General features: G+C 36.4%; 1 protein-coding gene and 1 pseudogene across 3 annotated transcripts in view; both read right to left on the bottom strand.

Annotated features, from left to right (window-relative positions):
* Positions 1–1,209: 1,209 nt before the first annotated feature.
* Positions 1,210–23,737, bottom strand: part of FERRY3 (FERRY endosomal RAB5 effector complex subunit 3) — a gene marked incomplete at its 3' end in the record, with an annotated part of 30,295 nt that continues 7,767 nt past the window's right edge. The window contains exons 4-13 of one of the 2 annotated variants that reach the window (XM_084254783.1): positions 21,454–21,562; positions 21,242–21,363; positions 19,961–20,067; positions 19,109–19,306; positions 17,757–17,885; positions 12,206–12,280; positions 7,996–8,198; positions 2,519–2,576; positions 1,921–1,988; positions 1,210–1,302 (exon numbers count right to left, since the gene is read on the bottom strand). In XM_084254783.1, the coding sequence (XP_084110909.1) occupies positions 1,210–1,302; positions 1,921–1,988; positions 2,519–2,576; positions 7,996–8,198; positions 12,206–12,280; positions 17,757–17,885; positions 19,109–19,306; positions 19,961–20,067; positions 21,242–21,363; positions 21,454–21,562 (1,162 nt within the window). The remainder of the gene's footprint in view (positions 1,303–1,920; positions 1,989–2,518; positions 2,577–7,995; positions 8,199–12,205; positions 12,281–17,756; positions 17,886–19,108; positions 19,307–19,960; positions 20,068–21,241; positions 21,364–21,453; positions 21,563–23,737) is intronic. The other variant, XM_084254784.1, reaches the window with a different exon arrangement.
* Positions 18,212–18,490, bottom strand: LOC311185029 (small nuclear ribonucleoprotein E-like; annotated as a pseudogene). Its single transcript has one exon. The product of its transcript is annotated as a small nuclear ribonucleoprotein E-like (transcript).

Here is a 23,737-nt window from a genome sequence, read left to right as displayed (position 1 = left end):
TGTTACTTGGACAACTATTCCCTTGCATAGAAAGTCAAGGCATATTCTGTGCAATGAGAAAGCATCTTGTGCCACAAGGGCCTTTGTGTGATTGCATGTCGGCATATGCAAAGTGTGTTCTATTTCTTGGAATCAATTAATACCAACTCATCATGTCCAAGGTCCTCGTTTCTTTCCACTGTCCAGTTACCACATCCATTCAGCCTGGATTTGATGAAATTATTGCTTCATACATGCCTTTGCTCAGTGTAGTCAATCCTCACAGCAAACATGATATAGGATAAATCAGTGATATGCAGTGTCTGATAAAGTAGTTCTACAAGGAAAGTCAATGGAAAAGGAGGGAAAAGAGAGCAGAGACAGAAATGGGGACATCAGCAAAGAGATGCAAGCAGTAGAGGAAGAGGTAAGGAAGTTGAGAATGCAGGAAGGATAGAGAAATAAAAATGACCCTCCTCCTGACAGTCACCATGTTGACGAGCGCCGAAACACTGCCTGCGCTGGTCTAGACCACCTTTCCAGACTGAGCTGGCAATGTTCACCATTTTCCCAGCCTAAGAAGTATTAATAACAGGGCACATTCATGAAAGATGAGGCAGGGAAAGAATCTAGTCATTGTCTAATTCTAACTTAAAGAACTTTAGAAGGAATACATTAAAAGTGAGTTCTTGAAACAGGAGATTTTGAAATAAGCACACTTGTCTCATTATTGTTTCTACAAAAAGATTTTCACAGGAAATCCATACCTGTAATATCTATTTCCATTCTTTTTAATTTTCACGTGGTAAATAAAGTTGAGGGAAGACTTGACTTGTATGCTCAGCAAAGCCTTACACCTGACAGGATGCAAACCTTTTGGAAAAGCTAAATGTCTCCATGAAAACGTAGTGAACAGTCTCTTACACCAAGTGAACATGGGTGATATACAGGAAGTTTGAACTTATTAATATCTACAGATGGGGTCTAACAGTAGGAAAAAAAAGCTTTTTTTTTAATGAAGAAAGTTTAGAATTAATGTACTAAAGGGCAGGTCACTAGTCTGTACAGTGTATACATTTTTGGAATGTTCAACAGCTGTATCGTGATTGGTTGTGTGGCGTGAGTTGCAAGTTGTCTTTCTGGATGGCTTTTGCTTGACAGAATCCCAGCATTGCCCAAGTTCCTGGAGAGTTTAACAATCCTTCTGCCAGCATGTCAACCTATAAGGATTTAGTGCTTGGATGTCAGAGTAAGTGTTGATGAAACTCGGAAGATCTGAGGGAGCATGTTACTAAGCTGATAAAACATTTCTTCAGAAATACTCTGTAAGGGGTAAAAAAAGAAAAAACAGTTTGAGCTTGTTAGATCATTGGTTTTTAAATTTCTAACAGATTTTAAAATACGGACCTAGTTATAGACATGGGAGTGAAATGTGAAAATTCTCATGAAATTATGAAAATCAATCATGATTTAGCTGTGTGACTTTTTTGGCTGGGGTGGGGAGGTTGTGCTTCTGGCTCCATCTTCTGAGAACTGCTGCTATTTCTGTCAAATAAGTTCTGTCAAACGAGAAACACCCCTGATGACACTAGTATAACTGGTAATGAAAGTACTACTGAATTTGTGAATTTCTACACACAATCATTCTTTACTAATGCCCTTCTTTATGAACTCTTTGAAATCCATGTAACATAAATGTGGAAAAAAACAAAGGAATGATGAAGCAAATCTGGTTTTGGATTAAACAGAAAATCTCTTGACCAGCAGATGCTGTCATCTTTGACAATAAACTAAGTGACTTTCTGGTATCCAAACAATGTTCTCCTTGAGAGAGAAGCTGTTTGCCTGTTCTTACTGAGTTTAGGGCAGCACATCGGCTGTGAATATGAGGAATATTGTAACAGAGATTCAAGCGTAGTGAGACCTATCCAGATAACAGACCTGTGGTACCAGAAACTGCACCGTCCTAGAAATTCCTCCATCCCATGAAGCCATTTCCATCATGAAGCCTGAAAGAGAACAATAAATTTTGTTGAATTGTGAGTTCTGGTCCTTTACAGAGATGAAGTGAAATTTCATGCCTTGACTTTTCAGTAGCCACTTGCCTGTAGGAGAGGTTAGGCCTAGAGGACAGATAAACTGCTATCCCTAACTCTCCATGCCAGAGAGGCTGAGCAGAGTTTTGTCAACACGCTTTTACTTAGGATTTCTCAAGTCTCATTTAGTCTCCATACACTGAAGCTAAAGCAGTTTAAGAAAAGTTAGTTAAGTACATGGTTCTATTTTTTTTTCTTTTTAAGGAAAAAAAAGGCAATAGAGAATAAATCAGAAAATTCAAATATCTTTGCATTTCAACAGGGCTGGTTTATTTTAAAACTGGAAACAGGTAAGTGAAAAAAAGCCCACTGTGAAATATCTACTCGTTAGATCATTTAAAGATGACAGTGGTAGCTTTCACATACTTTCTCCTGGGCTGATCTACTTTGAATGTTTGGGAGAAAGAAATATAGGTCATTATTAAATATAAGGGCATGCTCACCTTTGACACACTTAAACACAAGTTCTGCTCTCCTTAAGCACCATGGGATAGTCATTTCCTAAAAATAGAAACAAGACAAATCATGTTTTTAACAGAACTTTGTGAAAAAATACATAGTGAGACCTTCATTTATCTATGCTGCTGACCATCCACCTTGTAAAGAGACTGATCTGGGTAACTATTTACAGCTGGATTTTGTCTAGGTTTTAGACATATAACTACTTCTAGTTGTTGGACTACACCTGTGGAGTACAAACTAATTTAATCCATTTTGTAAATATAACTAAAAAATAAGCATATCCTTAAAAATTTCCTAGATAATTAATTCTAAAAACAAAATAAGTGATGTAGGAACTCTACCTACTAGTTTCAAAATATAAGCATGAATAATTCTATTAAATTATATAAGTGAAAAATTAATGCATTAAAATGTCTTTCGTGCATAACATGTTATTAGAAATGGAAATAAACACCATAACCCTATCACCTAACTATATTGCATTCATTTTTCTACATTCCTTTCTTTTTTTTGCTTATTGATGTGATACCTTTTCAGATTTTCACCTCCCAATAGAATTTGTTTATATATCACTAGCATTTAGGAAATGTTCAATGATATTTTTTTGAAAAGATGAGTGGATGAATTCTATGTTCCTTTCTAATCTTTGACTAGATGCACTTTTAAAATTTTCCAGTTATGATCAGAGATTATATCACTTTAAATACCATTTCTTTTCATTACTATCAGAATTATTTTATCATGTTGCAATTCCTCAAGCTTATAACTATGAAATGTGTTATTTCATGGCCATATCATGGCTTATTTCTCAAACGTTTTGGGTCTTAGGAACTTTTACACTCTTAAAAATTACTGAGGAGCCTAATGAACTTTTGTTTATGTGGACTGTAGTGCCTGATACTTTGTGCATTAGATATTAAAACTGAGAAAAATACACGCATATTTCATTTTAAAATTAAGGGATATTTTTGAACACCAACAAACAGAATATACATTATCTCAATGCACTGAAATCAGGTTAATGGTAGTAAAAAGAAAGACCTGAGGCACAAGTTAGAGAAGGGATGGTTCTAATGGTTTGATGACAAAAAAGTCCTTTCATTGCCACACGCCAAAGATCATCAACTTTTTCCATTAATATCATACTTTCTAGCTTTTTATATATGTGTGGTGAATATTACGATCTCAAGCAAATATCTATGAGACACACCAAGAACTTCACACCTATCAGAATGATGTCAGCTAGTGACAAAATTTCATCAGTGCTATTCAGAGAACATCCCAAAATATCAATCATGGCAGGTTCCCAGGATATATCTGAAGTGATAGAGAACATAATTCTCAGATGATAGAAACCCTCATATTCTATTTAATTTAATGTTGTTTAGCAGCATATGAACCAGACATCTGCATGCACATCCAAATTGTTTTTAAGATTTCTTTTTTTTTTTTTAATAGAGGCATGTTTATTTATTTATTTATTTGTTTGTTTGTTTTGTTTATACATGCACTGGGTACAGTCAGAAGCGCGGGAGGGTGAGAGAATTCACCAGAGCCAGAGCGGGGAGCAGAGCAGGCAGAAGGACCGAAGTACACTGCTGAGGGGAGCAGCGGGCGGCAGGAGAGGTCTGCGCGCCATGTGGGACCCTCCTCCGGTGGCCGGGGAGCAGCCGGGGATCGAACCGGCGCCGCAGAGGCCGTGGGTAGCTTCGCAACCCAGCGCTCAACCGCTGCGCCACCGGGGAGGCCCAATCCAAATTGTTTTTAAATCTCTCATATGCCTGCACAGAGGCTCCCTGCCAAGCTTTCCTGTCATGTCTCTGATTAAAATGAGTTCCTAAAAAGAATGGTTTTGAGTACTTGGAAAAGGTAACCATAACCTTTAAAGTCAATGAGGTTGTGACAAGACATGACTTCCTGCTACCGTGGGATGTGGTCTGCAATCCTACAAGGAGCTGACTTCTGGAAATAAAACTTAGATTACACAGCAGATGGGCATACAACACAGTGGGTCAGGAAACAATGAACAGCATTACTGATTATGGGTTCTAAATAATGGCAAGGCAATGAATCTTAGTGTCACACCTATGAGAATACACTGTGCATGGACTTAACTGAAGAAGCTGAACATATCATGTGAAACCATTTTAGATTTTGGAACTGAGTCAGAAGATTGGGTCCTATGGTTATACTTCAGATGACAAGTGGGCGCTATACATGGAATAAATTCTAAACCTGTGAAAATGACATTGAATGTGTCAATTCTGATCACAGGCAATATCTTCTATCTAAAGTTAATGCAATAGTTGACTACTCAACTTAAATCTTCTGGTTAGGGTAAGACTGAAGTGTAGAATGATCAAGATTTATAGGTATATAGCTTTAGGTCTTCATCATATGTCTTGAAAATTAGACATAAGAATCATTTTTTTGAAGTTTATGCACTTATGGGGAAGGTTGCAAGACTGTTCTTTATGTCTTAAGTATGTGCCTTTGAAATATTTGCATCATTCAGTTTCACAGCCATTATAAGATGGTGAGAAATAGTCTGGCTTTCTTATTTTTCATATCTAAACATAATGGATTAAGTACAACCACTTTGGAAAACTTTTATAGCTACTAAAGCTAAATATATGTATACCCGGAGACTTAACAATTCCATCTCTAAGTATAAAACCAACAGAAATAGCAAAATATATGTGCTAGAATGTTCACAACACCCTCTGTAGTAATAAACAAAACCTGGAAACCACCCAAATGTCCATAAATAGTAGAACAGTTAATAATCACGGTCTAGTCACACAATATATGGCAGTGAGAACAGATCCTCTGCAGCCACAAACAACAACATAGTGAATTTCACAAACATAATAGTGAAAGGAGACAGATATAGGTGTATATACTATATATATATGATTATAGTATATATATAGTATACTATGTATGATACTATATACTATATATCTGATATAGTATATATGATATATATGATACTATATATGATATATATTTTATATATGCTATATACTATATATACCATATATCATATGATATATATATATGATTCCACTTACATAAACCACAAAAGCAAGCCTAACTAATCCTTGGTTTCCAAAGAGAAAACAGTAGCTACCCTTGAGAGGAATGTGGTTTAAGGGTGGCTTCTATTTCATAATCTGGGTATTAGTTACATGGGTGTTCAGTTTTTGAAAATCTGAGGTATAAACTTACAATATGTATACTTTTCTATATGTGTATGATACTCCAATAAAAAGCTTAGAACAACATCTCCTAAACCACAATAACACAATTAAAATCCCTAATTCTCAAGTTTTTCAACAAGTGAATAGTAAAAGTAAAAAGGAGTCATGAACTCAGGATTCTTGCCTTGTGGGTTTGTTCTGCATTGATAGGATGCTAACTCCAGTGACAGTATCTTCAGACCACAAAGATCTGTAGAGATTCAAAAACTGGTAATATCAGTATGACTGTCTTTTTCCTAGTAGATTAGTTTTTCCTTTCCTTTTTTTTAAAAGCTACAATTAATTTCTACAGTTCTTTTTTGAAAGGCAGCTATGCCCACCACTTCACCACCACCACTCTACAGTTCTTTTTTAAATCTGCCAGAAGGCACAGGCTGTTTGAAACATTGTCATCATTATCTTGCACACACTAAAATGGGGTAACTGAGTGTCTAGTAAGTCTGTGTGTTAGAGGAGAAAAACAATACCTGAAAATGCTTTGGGCTCCTAGCACAAGAACTAAAACAAGTGCTACCTCTATGTCCTGTGCTGTCTGAGTTCATAGAATAAACCTTTTGACCTGAATGGATGTTTAAATACAACAAATGGGAGGATTATGACTCAATATACTTTTGTGAATGAAAATGGACACTTTGGAAAGAAACTTAATGTCCTGCAGCTGGCTGTCCCAATTTAAAACACGGACCTTCTGTGACACTGGGAGAGGGAATGCTGGTATTATCAGATGTCTGGAAGTAAATCTGAACTTGGTGACTTTTGGAAACACTGTTTTTGAGGTTGTTGCCCACCTACATACACCCATTTTTATAAACTGGTTAACCAAGAGTCCAGCTGCAGGAAGGTTGGGATGTTTCCCTGTGGCTGGAATTCATCACAAACTTTCTTTGTTACTCCCCAAAGACCCTTTTATAGATGGACTAGTTAGTGATGATCGCTTACCGATGGCTAAATATTCCTGATGGAAGTAAAACTTTATAAAGCTACAGGAGGAAAAACATATTTGTCAATCTCTCCAGATACCATATTAGGTATGAACAAGACTACAGAAGTGAACAGAATGAGAAATCAGAAAGTCTGGTGCAGTTTTCCTAGAATGGTTCAGAATCCTCTACATCAAAACAATAATGCGCATGGTGAAAATACAAATGGATTCTAAGTGGGGCATTGTTTAAAATCATCTTGCCTTACATGGAGCTGATTATTTGTGTGTTTATATAAGGTATTGCATTTAAAATGAGGCCTAATGTTATAATGACTTAGTCGATCTAAAAAGCAAAATAAAAACTCTTTAACAATGCGTGTTATAACATAGCATTTGCACACCTCTTTTATTTCGATAAATAACTTTTAATAATCAATGCTCACACTTCCCGACATTTACAATCTGCACTTGACAGTCAGCTATTTTGCTTTGAAAAAAAAGCTACCTCAAAACATACAGGGCCAAGCTGCTGATGGGGTGCTGCCCATCCAGGTTGGTCAGTGGCCCTCTAAGGCCTTGCCTGTATCCATTTGGTTTTGAGGGTACTTTGTTACTCCTGACTACTTGAGGTTGAAATTAGTTTTTATATTAGTTCTACAATCATTCCAGTCTTTTTGTGGTCAAGGGAAGAAAGCAAGGAGAAGAAGCAGCCAGGGAAAGAGATTTAAAAAAAATAAATAAATAAAAGTATTATACATAACAAAACGAAGAAATACTTATGTGACATTTTCAACTGTGGGAGCCAAAATTTGCATTATCCAAAAGAGCATCCTTGAGAAAACGGCTTCTTTTAGTCATCTAGCATCTCTTTCCAGTGCCTGTTAATGAGTCCCCAGAAAAGGCAAGTAATTTTAACGTTACCTGGAGCCAAAGATAAAGTGGAGGTAAACCTAATTCTACTTAAGACAAAAATGGGGAAGGAAGAGGAGAGGGACAGAGCAAAGGAGATTAGGAGCACATGCTTTATGCAAAGCTAAAGGTAATCGTGATTTTCCAGTTAACCTACTTAACGCTGTAATTCTCTAAACATAAATGATAAGGATTATTCAGCGTTTTCTATTATACATCACTCAATTCTACCAACCAGATGCGAGATGCAAAGATCCATTTGTGGAGGAAAAAAGTGCCTTCAAAATATAAATCTGATTATCATTAATATACAATTTGAGGGTTAACATATTTATAAAATTAAAGTATTTTCCCGTCTGCTCACCTCTGACATATCATGCACCAGCAAGAGAGGGATGCTTATTGTTGTGATGTCATGGGTACAGCAAACCTTGAGGATATTTCGGAGTCCCATAATGGCAGGATCACGAGCAGTGATATTTCCTGATTTCACATTGTCATCCACACAAAGGTGGAAAGCAACATGGATTTCTGAGAGATTCGAATGCCGTGTAATGTAAAATTCTCCTGTGAACAGGAAATAAAATCATGACTTTCAAATGCATAAATCACACTCTTCAATAGGCCTTACAAATAACTGCAATGGGCAGGCCATGTGCTGAACTAGAAGAGTTATATCAGGAGGCTAGTGGACTTAGGATGAAGATAGGATTACTGCTGCTTCCACATTCTGGGAAAGAAATTGGTATGAAGAGGTGACAAAGTAGTAAGTCAGTCACATGAGTACTCATAGTCACCATTTTGATGTAAATTCTTGAAATGGCCCATGTTAGATGCTACTTCTTAAGTCTATTAAGGTATTTCCAATACCCTGAATCCGTTCTTCCCACCTTAATTTATGGGACTAATCTTCATCCAGTTAGTTAATCTGGACAAAAACTAACTGTTGCCCTCAATTACTTCCTTTCCCTCAATCCACAATCCAGTCACCACCAACTATTTTCATTGTTATTGCCAACAAATATCTCAAATCTAAGCACTCCATCTTATTTTTTTTAAAGATTTATTTATTTATGCATACAAGAACTGGGGTATAGGCCAGAGGTGCAGGGGGTGAGAGGATTCACCAGAGACAGAGCGGGGAGCAGAACAGGCGGACTGACTGAAATACACTGCTGGGGGGGGCAGCAGGCAAGTCAGGAGAGGTCTGCTGCGCCATGTGGGTAGCTCCTTGGCAGGGGATGGAACTTGTGCTGCAGTGGCTGCAGATAGCTTCATAGGTTGCGTCTTAACCCCTTGCGCCACCAGGGAGGCCCACACTCCATCTTATTATTATCACCTCATCTCATTGAGGTTTTTGTAATAGATGTCTATTATTAATTGAGCTCTCTGATTCCATCCTTTCCCAACAAACCATTTCCACATTATGGCCAAAATGATTTAAATATAAATCAGATTACATTATCCCTCTTTAATATCCAACAGGCTCATATTAAATTTAGAAAAAACTCCAAATGTTTCACCGAGGTCCACAAGGCCTATATGGTGTGTGTCTTCCCTACGTGTCTAAAGTCCTCTTTTCTCCTATCTCTCCTCCTGTTCTAGCCACACAGGCTTTTGTTCAGTTCTTCAAAAATGGATACCTTGGGCCTCCCCAGTGGCACAGCGGTTGAGCGCTGGATTGCGAAGCTGCCCGCAGCCTCTGCAGTGCCGGTTCGATCCCCGGCTGCTCCCCGGCCACCGGAGGAGGGTCCCACATGGCGTGCAGACCTCTCCTGCCGCCTGCTGCTCCCCTCAGCAGTGTACTTCGGTCCTTCTGCCTGCTCTGCTCCCTGCTCTGCTCCCTGCTCTGGCTCTGGTGAATTCTCTCACCCTCCCGCGCTTCTGACTGTACCCAGTGCATGTATAAACAAACAAACAAATAAATAAATAAAATAAAATGTCAAAAAAAAAAATCCATGCTTCCTATAATCACTAGTATGTATAACCATCCTAATCAGAAAAAAATCTCATCAGCTTTTGTATTCTGCAGTTTCTGTCAATGCAAATAAGTGAAATATAAAAGATACAAAGAATATATATTTGACAAATATGTATGCATCACTGGACATCCTGACATGTCCTTCTAGAAAAGCTTTGCTCTTCTAAGAACTACTCTTCCATTCCTAGGTGCTGTTCTCACAAATTCTGCTCACCCTTGCTTCAGAGTCACTATTTCAAGCTTTTACTTGTATCTATGCATAAATATCTAGTATATTTTAAGTTCTTTATACACTTCTGTGCAATGTTTAACCACTCTTATGGACAGTTCATACACTGTATCCATGGACAATACTGACAGGTTTTAGGAAAATCTCTCTTTTTAGAACTTAAGATAAAAGAACGAGATACACATAAAAAAAAAGTGCTACAGAGATACTAAAATAAACTAGACAAAGAAAAAACCAACTAATGAGCACCAGTATAATGACTTCCCTGAAAGACAATGAAGACACAGACTTCTGACCAGAAACCTGGTAGACTATGTAAGATGCTATGCTCTGGACCCATTCAGTATATTACCTCCTCAACCCCTGCTGAGAATTTAGATGATAGAGGCTGCAGCATTGAGAGGGGCTATGAGCCAGTAAGTAGTGAAGCGGGATGAGTTAATGAAGTAGCCAGGAGCTCCTCATCCCCAAACTGGCCCTGCTTTGTTTGACCTTAGTTGACTTGTCTTTCATCCTCACTGTACCCATCAGTAAAATGGGGGTCATGGAGCTGGGAGTAGTAATCAAAACAATATGATATAGCAGAAAAGGGGGTAGATTGGGTGTTAAGATCTGGTCTCCAGCACTGATTGGCTGAGTGTTCTTGGGCAAATCAATTCAACTAGATCCTCTGTTGAATGTATGAAAAGGGATAAATAATGTCCGACTCCCTTCCTTGCAAAGTTGTTACAAGAATAAGATGATATAGGGGCCTCCCTGGTGGCGCAGGTGGTTTAGCGCAGCGCTGTGAAGCTGTCCTCAGCCTCTGCAGTGCCAGTTCGATCCCCGCTGGCCTCAGAGCAACCCACATGGCGAGCAGACCTCTCCTGTCTGGCCCACTGCTCCCCTCAGCAGTGTGTTTTGTCAGTCTTCCTGTTCTGTTCCCTGCTCTATCTCTGGTGAATCCTCTCACCCTCCTGCTCATCTGGCCTGTACCCCGGCTCTTGCATAAATAAAAAATAAATCTTTAAAAAAAAAAAGAATAAGACGATATAAACTGTAAATTCTCAGATAATGGTAAAGCAAACCTACAGCTTAAAAAAATATATACAAAACTGTTTTTTCTTTGCCACTTAAAACTTTAAAAAGAATTTGGAATTTGGAACTTTTTTTTAATCTCAAGTCAATTTCCTGGCTGTGTAGGAATCCTTTAACTAAATGGAAATTCAGATGCTATCAGACTAACTGAACAATTTAATATTCTTTATCTAGTCCAAACTTATGACATATCCTCCTGATTTGATGGTATAATGAGATACTAACTTCTAGACTTTTTCCAAAAAGGAGTAAAGAGAAAATAAATGTTGCAACAAAGAGTTAAGTTTCAAAAAATCAGACATCAGTACCTCTGGAATAGATAGCAAGATTGGTACATTTTAAGAAAGTAGCAGAATATGGATGATCTAAATTATGGATCTATGAAGAGAAATACAATAAATCCTGTCTCAATGATGGTATTTTTAGATGGAGAGGAGGTTAGTTTCCTGTTCTACAGAGTAGAGGAAATGGCATTTGGTGATGTAATCCTGCTCTAACATTATCCACTAAGGTAGGGTATTTGAAGGTGGGAGGAAATTCGGAAGCTGATGACCACAAGCTAAGCCACTGGGACTGACAAGATGGATACCAGAAATGGGTATGCTATTTGCTTAGATTAGATGGGATGTGACCTACGTAGAAAATCTGGGGAAGGAAGTATGAGGAAACAACCTCGGTTATTTATGAAATGGCAAAAGTTACCATTCGTTCAACAAACTTTATGCTTATAAAGTAAATAAATAGACCTTCCTTGTATACCCTGTCTTACAAATACTGATAAGGATTATTACAATGTATTCAATCCAGAAGGGACTCAAGAGGCTAAATTTCTCACTGATAAGGAACATATTCAAGAATAATAAAGGGAATAAAAGAAATGAAAGCAACAATTTATGGGGAAATGGAAATAAGAAAGATTTTTAAGTCAGGTGACCCCTGTTTCTTCAAGTTCAACTGTTTAGATCTCAATGTACTACTGTTTCTATTTCTGAATAAAAAAATATTTCTTGGTTTATTTATTAAGAAACAATGTATAAAGGGTAAAATGTGAAATAACACATGATCAAATGCAACTTTTCTTTCATAGATCTAGAAAAAAGTCAGTACTAGTATAAGACTAAAGATTTAAAATGTAGAATAATTGTGAAAGTGTACTACAGAAACAATTTTGCTTCAAAGCGATGCACCACAAGCTTTCTGCAATGCATGCCCTAAGGACTTAGATTTCCAATCCATGATTTCCATGTTTGGAATTATAAGAAAATGACAGTTTAAAATAATACTTACCAGGTAAAATATTTAAATAGTTTCTATCTGCATTTTTAGTCTTATCATCATTTCCTCCATTTCGGTTTCCAGAATCTGGCCATAAGATAATACAACAAGAAAGAACACAACAACATAAGAAAACATATCAGTACCATTATTCCCAAGCAATCACAACAACAAAATTAAAGATCTCTAGGAGCCAGGCATTCTGATACATGCTTTACATGAATCAGCTCCTTTAGTTCTTATTAAACCCCTAAAATCATAACTTTATGATTTTAGTACTTAAGAGATAAGTACTACTACTATCTTCATTTTACATATGAGGAAACAGAGGCTTAGACAGGCTAATTAAAGTAACCAAGGATGGATGGATAGGTGGTGAAACTAGGTCTTCAACTCACATACTCAGATTTCCAATCCTATGATCTTAACCACATTACACCTGCCAATATCCTATTTTTCATCTGGGAGGTTCAGGATACTAAATTAACTACACATAAAATACCTTCATTAGATAGCTGTCGTGCGGCCATCTTTATTTTTAGAATCTGAGTCACTGTTGTTGATATTAACTTGTTCAGGACTACAAACAAATGGCTAGTAACACCAGGAATCACTTGAAATTTAGCCCACTTCTGAAATTTGTTACTTCTTGTCTGACAATTACATACAATTTATTTCAAACAGATATGAGAGTCTCTTTTAAATGAGATTTTTAAAAAAGATATTCCAAAGTTTTATCTTTTTAGAAGACATCATGTTATTTAGAAGCATAAATGTTTGGTGAAACAAGACACATCACAACTGATCATACATTATTACAGCTGAACATAAGTTATTTTGCATACATACATATATTTCTAATAGAAGATACATCTGTACTATGGGTGTTTCTCAAATAACTAAAAATAGAACTACCCTAGGATCCAGCAGTTCCATCTGAAGCATAGGAAGTCATCAACCCCAGAGCTGTGTACACCACAATGTTTGTGACAGCACTATTTACAATAGCTAAGATTTGGAAGAAGCTAAGTACCCGCTGATAGGAGAAGGCACAGAGAAGATGGCATACTATTCAGTTAAAAGATGACATTTTGCCATTCAAAGAAAATGGAAAGAATTCAAGGGATTGTGTGAAGCAAAATTAATTAGAGAGACAAAGCAAATGCTGGATGATTTCACTTATGTGAGCAATATAAGGAAATAAAAGGGATGAACGGAGAAAATGAAATAAAAAACAGCATATGGACACTGATAGCTGACTTGAGGTTACCAGAGGTGAAAAGGTAGGAGTAAGAATAGTGGGTGTAATGGATGGTGGTGGGTGCTTTGTTTTTTTCCTTACAAAACAAAAATATTATTTTTAAAAAAGATTGCTTTTTAAAATAATGACAAAAAATAGAAAATACACCTGATTTTTATAAGAATTCTATCAGAGCTCAAAAATGCAGAATAAGTATTAGCATTCCAAGTGGCTTTTTTTTTTTTTAAAGATTTATTTATTTATTTATACAAGCACTGGGTACAGTCAGAAGCATGGGAGGGTGAGAGAATTTACCAGAGCCAGAGCGGGGAGCAGAACAGGCAGACTGAGGAAATACACTGCTGAGGGGTGCAGCGGGCATGGCAGGAGAGGTCTATAGCGCCATGTGGGACCCTCGCCAGCAGCCGGGGATCGAACCAGCACTGCAGAGCCTGCAGGCAGCTTCACAGCACAGCGCTCAACCGCTGCGCCACCAGGGGAGGCCCCCAAATGTCTTTCTCTAAGAGACTATGTATTTATTACAATAAAATAAGAAAATATTTTGGAACGGTTTTCATGATCAGAAAATCACTTGAAAATCGCCAAAACTTCAAATGAATAAACTGCAAATGTCCAGGGGATATTACAGTTCAAAAATATTTAGCATAAAAATAACTTAATATTTTTATCTGGTGACTACTTTGACAACTTGATTTATAACATAACTTGTAAAAACATGTATTTTATAAATAAGGGACAGTGGGAGAAAGAGGCATTGAGAGAAGCTTCGTGTTGCCAGGATCCATAATTAATGTAATGTAATTAACATAACAGCTTCTCATACAGAGCTATAATTGACAAGCTTTGAATTAATGTCATAGCACACTAAAAAAGAAGACTAACTTTATGTCCATGAGATATAAACAAACAGAATCCTTATTAAGTGAACAAGAGAGAAGAGTTCACAGTTCATCCACTTTCTCCCACTGTTTCCCCCCTTTCATGTTTGTTTTTTTTTTTTTAACAGAGGCATGTTTTTTATTTATTTATTTGTTTGTTTGTTTTGTTTATACAAGCACTGGGTACAGTGAGAAGCGCGGGAGGGTGAGAGAATTCACCAGAGCCAGAGCAGGTAGAAGGACCGAAGTACACTGCTGAGGGAAGCAGCGGGCGGCAGGAGAGGTCTGGGCGCCATGTGGGACCTTCCTCCGGTGGCCGGGGAGCAGCCGGGGATCGAACCGGCGCCGCAGAGGCCGCGGGCAGCTTCGCAACCCAGAGCTCAACCGCTGCGCCACCGGGGAGGTCCTCCCCCCTTTCATGTTTTAATGGTAATATCTTGTGATACTAAGAAGATGGCTATTTTTAATTTAAAAAAATGTATATTAAGTATGCACAAAACACACTCTTTTTGACTTTTCATCATGGACTGTAGAAATGTAAAGATGCTAATCCAATAAATACAGTAAGGACAATGACAGAATGTCTTAGAATAAACAGGTACATGCGCATCAGGAGATAAACAAACAGAACAAATACATGGGCATCACAGGGGAGGGAAAGGCAGTATTTTCACAAAACTCTCCTAGAACAACATGCAGCTTCCTTTAAGAAAGTTGTCTTTTATAAACCTACTTGTTTCACTGACTCACTTAAACCACAAAATAGTTGCTTGACAAGAACAAAATAATACCATGATGTACAAGCATTGCCTTAACCGTATGTGGTTTAAAAACTTCCTGTCATTTACTGCACACTTTCTATCTCTCACAAATATACTTAGAATCCTCCTCCTTCTTCCACACCTGTCATGATCTCAATCTGCATGCTTTTAGTCACTACTAAGAATAAGGATAAAATGTTTCTGATCACTTCATTGCTAGTTTGAATGGGATGGCCGAAGAAAGTGTAGAAGGGTAAGAGGAACTTTCTAAAAGGCCTTTTGTTAAAATCTATTTCCATTTTGATTTTCTAACACTTAATCTGGCTCTGTCATAACATGCATTTGCCACAGCAAAGTCATAGTCACCTTTAGTGGGACTATCAACTGCTGGAGCTACTATCAGAGAAGTTGCTGACACTATCAAAATGATAAATAAATATATGTGCTCTTAAGCCCAGAAATTTCCCTTAGGGATCTAGTCTATAGCTAGGTGTACCCACATACATACACACTGACATATGTGCAAGGTTATAAGGTTATTCATGCATTATTACTTACAGTAGCAAAAACTTTAGAACAGATTATATGTCTATCAATAAAATACTGACTAATAATGGGACATCCTGCAATAGATGACTAAGCAGCAGTAAAAGATGAGAGGGTGCCCTTTATGTACTGATGTGAAATGGTCTTCAAGATAATCTAATTAGTGAAAAAAACAGAGTACAGTAAAGGGTGCAAAGGGGAAAGACTGCCCACATACATGTGCTCACATATGCAGAAACTTATGTCAGGAAAGGTACAGATGAGATACCATTGGCTACCTCAGGAGTGGGAAATTAGATATCTGGGGGACAGAGTGATGAAGACTTTCACTGTATGCTCTTTTATGCAGTTTGAATTGTGAGTCTTGAGAATGTTTTACTTGTTTAAGAAATTATTAAAAACCAAAATGTCTTTTTAGCATCTGTTGAATAAATAAGGAAACAACAGTGAATGCCAATCAAGTTAAGTCTAAATACATCCTAGCAATAAGAGAAAGGGAGGGACCCCGGTGGCGCAGCGGTTGAGCGCTGGATTGCAAAGCTCCCCGTGGTCTCTGCAGCGCTGAGTGCCGGTTCGATCCCCGGCTGCTCCCCGGCCACCGGAGGGGGGTCCCACATGGCGCGCAGACCTCTCCTGCCGCCCGCTGCTCCCCACAGCAGTGTACTTCGGTCCTTCTGCCTGCTCTGCTCCCCGCTCTGGCTCTGGTGAATTCTCTCACCCTCCCGCGCCTCTGACTGTACCCAGTGCTTGTATAAACAAACAAACAAACAAATAAATAAATAAAACATGCTTCTATAAAAATAAATAAATAAGAGAAAGGGAGGGATTCTACAATTTACAGGAGGATAGAGGACAAAGACACCAGGCAAAGTTATAACAATATCTCTTTGCTTAATACAAAACACAAAAGATATGAGCCAAAAGTACTGAGATGGTTTGTTTTAAACACTACAGTTACAAAACAAACAAAAGACACCCAGGAGGGAATTTAAAGGTGTGACTAGCCACAATTTTAAAGCTTGCCATATTCTGTTTCCTGAGCAAGACCATCAAGTTTTCACAAAAAATAATAAAATAATGTGTATTTATTCAAGACAGATAAGAGCATGTATTGTGATTTTATGTCTGTGACACAAAATGAAATGTCAGAAAATATTTTTAAATGAATATTACTCTTATATTTAGCTCCTAACTAAAAAAAAAAAAAAAAAAAACCTATGGCTCTGATTTAATTTATAAAGTACTTGTTTAAGCTTTCATTATTTCAATTAAACACAGAATTATGCTTTGAGCAGGATTTTTTTCTTTCACGTATGTCTTTCCTTAAGTTTCTCTCTGTACATATAGAAAACGTCTAAAGAGAGGCCACAAACTTTTTCCATAGCTTTAAAAACATTTTCCAGAAATTTACTAAAAAATTAGAAAGAATGTTTATATTGTGGATAAATATAGAAAAATCAATTATTCAAAGAAATAGCAAATTTTTGAAGGAACAACTACAAACAATTGATTTCATGATACTTCAGCAAATCAAAGATGGAACACAGAAAATGGTTGTACTTTGCGCTACCATGTCCTCTCACTTCAATACTCTATAATGATAATGATATTCACTTTGGAGCTATATCACTTAGATTAGAGATCAGTAACTTTCCACAAGAGCCAACTTCCAGAACAACTATGGAATTAAAATTTAAAGGCAAAAAAGACAAAACTAACAGCCAAACGATTAACTGGAGGCATTCATTAGGGGAGGGAGAGGGAAGAACACAAGAGTCCATGGTGACGGTTCACAGGTATCTTGGTGGTGGTGATTTTACAGGGACAACACCCGAGAAGAGAAATCAAACACTGTATCAAATGAACAATGATGTAAAAATATATAAATTAATAAGCAGAAAAAATTTAAAGGCAGCTAAGGACCTTGAGCAAAACCATACAAGAAAGGAAATAACAGAATTTATCGGGCTTCTGAGATCTTGACTTTCGCTCTTAATTTCCTTCTTCCATCTTTCCACCCACACAACTTTCTGTATTTTAAAGACAACCCTTATGCTAAATTAGAGTGCTTAGAGAAGAGTGAAAGTAAAATTTTGTAAAATTTGAGTGTGACTCACCATTTGTGTCTTTCACCTTACTCCTACGCTGGGTTCTGGCATAAAGAACCACTTGCTGGACGATTTCCAGTTGCTCTTCAATTCGGGGAAAATGGAAGTCAGTGCATTCCTGGCAAACTGTGGCAAAATCTAAGAGACCCAGAAGATTTACAAACTTCTAGTGGTGAAAAGTGAAATACTAAGTATATACTTATTAGACAATGAGTTCTAGTATAAATAGAATATTTAAGATTCCCTAGTATGATTTCTTATATTTGTCCTTTTAATAAGTTAGGATACAGCAATTTTTTTTTCTAAATAAAAACAATTCCACAGAATTTATTACTATCTGGTAATAACATAAGGGTAATTAAAACAATAAGAACAAATGTTTCAGAACTATCTTCCCAACAAAGAACAGGTAAAAAAAGCTAAATGCATTAGCTTCTCCACCATTCCTCATTTGATTGATCATTTTAGTTGGAGACACTTTGGAGCAGAGTAATGTTATCGCCTTTCAGCATGATCGAACCCAGTTGTTTTCTTGACTTTGTTTTAGAATGAATCTCTTCTGCATCATCTAATATGAGGTTCATATACTAATCAAAACCAATGATACAGCCCTTTATCTGCATATTCACTTGCTCATAAAGCCACACCTGAATCCGAGGTCGATTCTGCAAGTATCTGAAGATGAGGTTGATGGGTTGCACCATCACCTTCTGCACTTTCTGACCCTGGCCTTGGTACACCATGGTGGAAGCTCACAAAAACCACACTCAGGATACAGCAATTTTGATTAAAAAACTTAACCTCTCAATCACTCAAAAGAGTAGATAATTAATAGACAGGGAAATTTTAATATAATTCAAGACTTTGTTAAATAGTAGATACTGTGATCATAATCCCAAAAGTGCTACAAAATACAATTAGAGTCTTATATTTATGATAGGAAATAAACTCTATTCATGTATTTTTAAAAATAGTTCAACATTTCAACACATTTTTATATATTCAAAAATTTTCAGGTTATCATAAAAAAACCAAATAATAAATGAACTAAAATTCACTGAACCAGGATCTGTTTTTAAATTGAAACATACATTTATGTCATGAGTATTCTTTTTTAAATCTTAAAACAAAGATCCTGTAAGAGTATTATTTATAACATAAAAAAATCATAAGAATTAAATATCCTGAAGCATTCTGTCCATGCTGACGTATGAAACAAAAGTAAGCCTGCTATGGCCAAGTAAATGTGCTACTGGTCTACTGGGGTGACCAAGAATATTTGAGTTTTTCCATAAAACCTTTGTAAGAATAATATTACAAGGAGAAATTTAAAGAAATAACTATGTATGATGTTAACTTACCTCTTTTAATACCACTATATGAATTGATTCGATTATCTACGAGTAAAACCAGGCCACAGAGAGATGTGGAATAAAGCGAGAGTGCTGTCTGGAGTCGGTGGAGTTTCACACCACTTCGATGATTTCTTTTGTGCTTACAGAAGTCCAGCATATCTGCTCGCAGTAATCTCAAATTATGCATGGTCTTCAACTGGGCTCCTATGGGGGGAGGCAATGGACCCAGAAAGATGCTTAGACAGCTGCAGAAATCTTGTATAAACGGGGGGAGTGGCCTCCCTGGTGGCACAAGAGGTTAAGATGCAACCTATGAAGCTAACCACAGCCACTGCAGCATGAGTTTGATTCCCGGCCAGGGGGGGCTACCCACATGGTGCAGCAGACCTCTCCTGAATTGCTCGCTGCTCCCCTCAGCAGTGTATTTCAGTCAATCTGCCTGTTCTGTTACCTACTCTGTCTCTGGTGAATACTCTCACACATCCCCACCTCTGGCCTGTACCCCAGCTCTCGTATACATCAAAATAAAATAAATCCTTAAAAAAAAAAAAGAAATCTTGCATAAAAGGGGTGCAAATCTTAATGGTAAGAATCCAGAGAACCCTACACTATAAATAATTAAAAATGGGTGTTGAGATATTCCATTTTAATAACTGATAGTATTCAATCTTTCTATTTACAAAAAATAACAAAGTTAAAATAGAAAAGCTAAGCCAACAAACAACAGGTTTTCTTGGAGCAGGACATAATTTGGGAATAAAAATAATTACATTCTACTTATAGGCTAGGATTTTTCTCTTATGGCATAAAGAATTTCACAAGTTAGATAAATTAAGAAGGCAAAAAAGTAATACTTACCTAAGTGAATGGTAAAGCTTTCTTCTAACTTTCTCTGTTCCTCATAAATCCTTCCATTTGCTTCTACAGATTCTCTGAATTGACTTGGCTGAACTTTAATTTCCTCACTGAAATTAATAAAATTATGGATATTTTTTCTGTTTGTTAAAAACTTTTCTTCAAGAGTGCTTTATCAAGAGAAAAACTAAAGAGCTGAAAACAGCATTTAATTTATTCCTAAACTCATCTTTTATCCATGGTGATTAGTAGGATCATGAACAATAGTAAGTTCTAAAACTCCCACTTATTCTTTCATTTCCTCACAGTTAAGTAATGCATATTATTCTTTTCAGTCATTAAAATATCAATTTATATATTGCCATTTAATAGTTCTAATGGCCTGTAAGAATAATTAAATGACATGACTCACATTACTTTAAAATAACATATTTTAAAAAATACATCCTATACCGGGGCTGGCTCTAGCAAAAACAGAAAATAGACAAAGTGACAGAAATGATATTAAATAGTCAAATGAAAAGGAATTATTAAAAAAGATGTTCACTTTGATATAGTTACATCGTCTATTGTTTTAAACCATTTCCTGTCTTCCTGCCCCTACCCCCCACCATTCTCCTCCGTAGGAAGATTTCTCTCTTTGCTCTACTCTGTTCTTGAATTGTCTAAAAAGATTTCCCATGGAGGCACTATAATTGTCCAATTGTTCATTTCAAATTTCACAGTATGCAGTGGATAATGTAACTCTATAACAGTAATCCATTCCCCTGACTAAATTTTTGGAGTTAATAAAGCTGACTTCATTAGTAAATATGACAAATGTAACCTAAAAATAAGCTTAAATCAATAAAATATCCTACTTCAGGGTGTAGAAAGCCATAAGAGAACATATTTCCATTGTAATAACAAGAAAAAGCCAGATAATCATAACTTTCCTAGAGCCCATCAAAGATTTGAGGTGACAAGCAAACTAATGAAATAAGTATTTTCTTTTTTTTCTTTTTTTTTAAGATTTATTTATTTATACAAGAATTGGGGTACAGGTCAGAGGGGCGGGAAGGTGAAAGAAAGAGCGAGTGGGGAGTAGAACAGGCAGATGGATCGAAGATAAATAATCCACATACAGTCTATAACGTAAAAAGCCTTAAAAGAAGCACAAAATTATCTTGAATTTTCATTGGGAATTTAAAAATACCTTCAACTAAAAAGGTTCAACTTTGCACTAAATATGAAGTATTACTAACAATGAGCTTTCATGCAGTAAGAACAATGTTTAGTTAATACCTGAGGGAGCTATTGTTGGGATTTTTTAGGTCTTGATGAAGTTTTATCACCCATTCCTGATACTCCTGCTTTTGGATGGCAGTTGATTGTTTTAATTCATTAGACCATTTATTTTCTAAATCCTAAAAAGAGACAATATACCCTCTGGTTACTTTTCTTACAAAAATGATAGGTAAAAGAAAACATAACTGCAAACCTAAAAGTCACTGTACTTGACTTGCCTGCTGAGATTCAAAATGTTGAGCAGCCAATGAATTTACATCTTGATCTGTCAATGATTTCCCCAATTCCTGCATCACTTTTTCCATTTCAATACCCTGTCTAAAACATAAATAAGCAAATCAGGTATTCATCAACTAGAAGCTGCCAATTAACTATTAAGACTCGAACTGATATTAAGTGCACAAAGTTGATTTAAATAAATAGCCCTTAAAATGAATTTATACTTTTTAAATAAGAACTGGTTAAGATATATATGATAAAACAAATTTTTTTACTATACATTTATACATTTCTATGTATACCTTCAATACCATTTAGTCCCCACTGACCTCATTAACTTTTTAATAACTACTAAATCAGATAAAGATAATACTTCCAAGTAAGGTTTTCATTTAATTTACTATAGAAATGATCATTGACAATATAGTCTTATAATTTAAAACGGATATAACTGCTAAACATTGACTAGCTTAGATATGCATAATTAATATTTTACAATACACATGTTCCCTCTAGTGGATAAAAGGTATCATTGCTATTTTGAGTTTAAAAGAAATCTGGTTTGCTTAAACAGTACATTTCCAGTGAGGAAAACTACATTTCAGCAAATAAAATTTCACTAACCTTTATTTCACCTTAAATGCAAATACCAAGTAGTCAGTTATACAGTTAATGACACAAATTAAGTATTTTCTATGATTAAGATAAAAATTATACTACATCTCAGATGAAATACTAACTACATATTGACTCAATATGTCAAGCATGACAATTCTATAACCTTAAGACACTTAAGAAAAACAATCATTATAATTATATTAACGCTGTGCTAAGGAACTATAAAATGTAAAATGCCTTTTTAAAACTGTAAAATGGGGGCCTCCCCGGTGGCGCAGCGGTTGAGCGCTGGGTTGCGAAGCTGCCCGCAGCCTCTGCGGCGCCGGTTCGATCCCCGGCTGCTCCCCGGCCACCAGAGGAGGGTCCCACATGGCGTGCAGACCTCTCCTGCCGCCCGCTGCTCCCCTCAGCAGTGTCCTTCGGTCCTTCTGCCTGCTCTGCTCCCCGCTCTGGCTCTGGTGAATTCTCTCACCCTCCCGCGCTTCTGACTGTACCCAGTGCATGTATAAACAAAACAAACAAACAAATAAATAAATAAACAAACATGCCTCTATAAAAAAAAAAAAAAAAAAAAAAAAAACTGTAAAATGGCATTAAAAGGAGAAACTTGAAAAATGAGTCATTTCTGCTCATGAATTGGATATATTAATTTAAGCACCAAAATTCTGGATGAATTTCCACAGATGCAAGTGAATTACACCTTACCTTAAATCATACTATTCACCTTCACAATAAATATTACCTACATTAAGTGGAACATAGTTCACTTTTCCTTTTAAGCTAAAGCTAGCAGTTTGGACATGTGAAAAATAAACTACAAACTATTTTTAAAGTAAAGCATTCAAATATTGCTTATAAGTTCAGGGGCAAAAAAGCAAAGCTCCATCAAAAAATATAACAAAAGAACATTTCAAAATATAAACCAAAGCAAACCCCTACTGAAAAACAACCCCAAGACAGAAAAAAGACCCATAAAGTACTGGTAAGTGCAAATAATTAATCAGTAAATTAATTCATCTTCCCAAAGGGTAAAACGTTGTATGGAAAGGAAATATTCTTCTTATTTAAAAAAAAGAACAATTACGGAATACTGATGGCCAGATATGGGGTTTTCTGGTAGGTGCAGTAAGTGGGCCCCAACTTAGAGTAGTTTATCAGTTGAATGAAAGGACTAGTAATGGCAGTAGATGTGAAGTACATATCCAAGCTGGTAATTTATTAATAAACCTAAGCAGACAAAACTAATGTAGTCCCTGAAAACCTGGGATCCAAGAACAGATTCAGAATGAGTTGAAGGTAATGTAGTTTAAGCCTTAGTAGGAAGAAATCAAGCAAATGAAGTCCAACAAAAGGTAAGTAATCAATAGTATGTGATCAAATTTCTATATATTTTAAAACCTCTAGTTTTTCATTTTTAGTTTAAATATATATTCACAAATTTATTGGCTATCTAATAAAGAACTAGAAAAAATATCAAATTTTTGTCTTCTCTAGGGACAGCTTCAACTATTTACCTGGCAGCAACTACTCATATTTTAGGTAGTCCATCTAGACAGAAGTAAACCATCTCAATACAATTAATCAGCAAACTCAAACCCATAAAGAGTGAGAAATGCCTCAAAACATGTCCTTTTTGAAACAGATAGTTCTACTATT

This window comes from Talpa europaea, assembly GCF_964194135.1.
Source record: "Talpa europaea genome assembly, chromosome: 15".
Lineage (NCBI taxonomy): Eukaryota > Metazoa > Chordata > Mammalia > Eulipotyphla > Talpidae > Talpa > Talpa europaea.
This window is presented reverse-complemented; position numbering and strand designations above follow the sequence as displayed.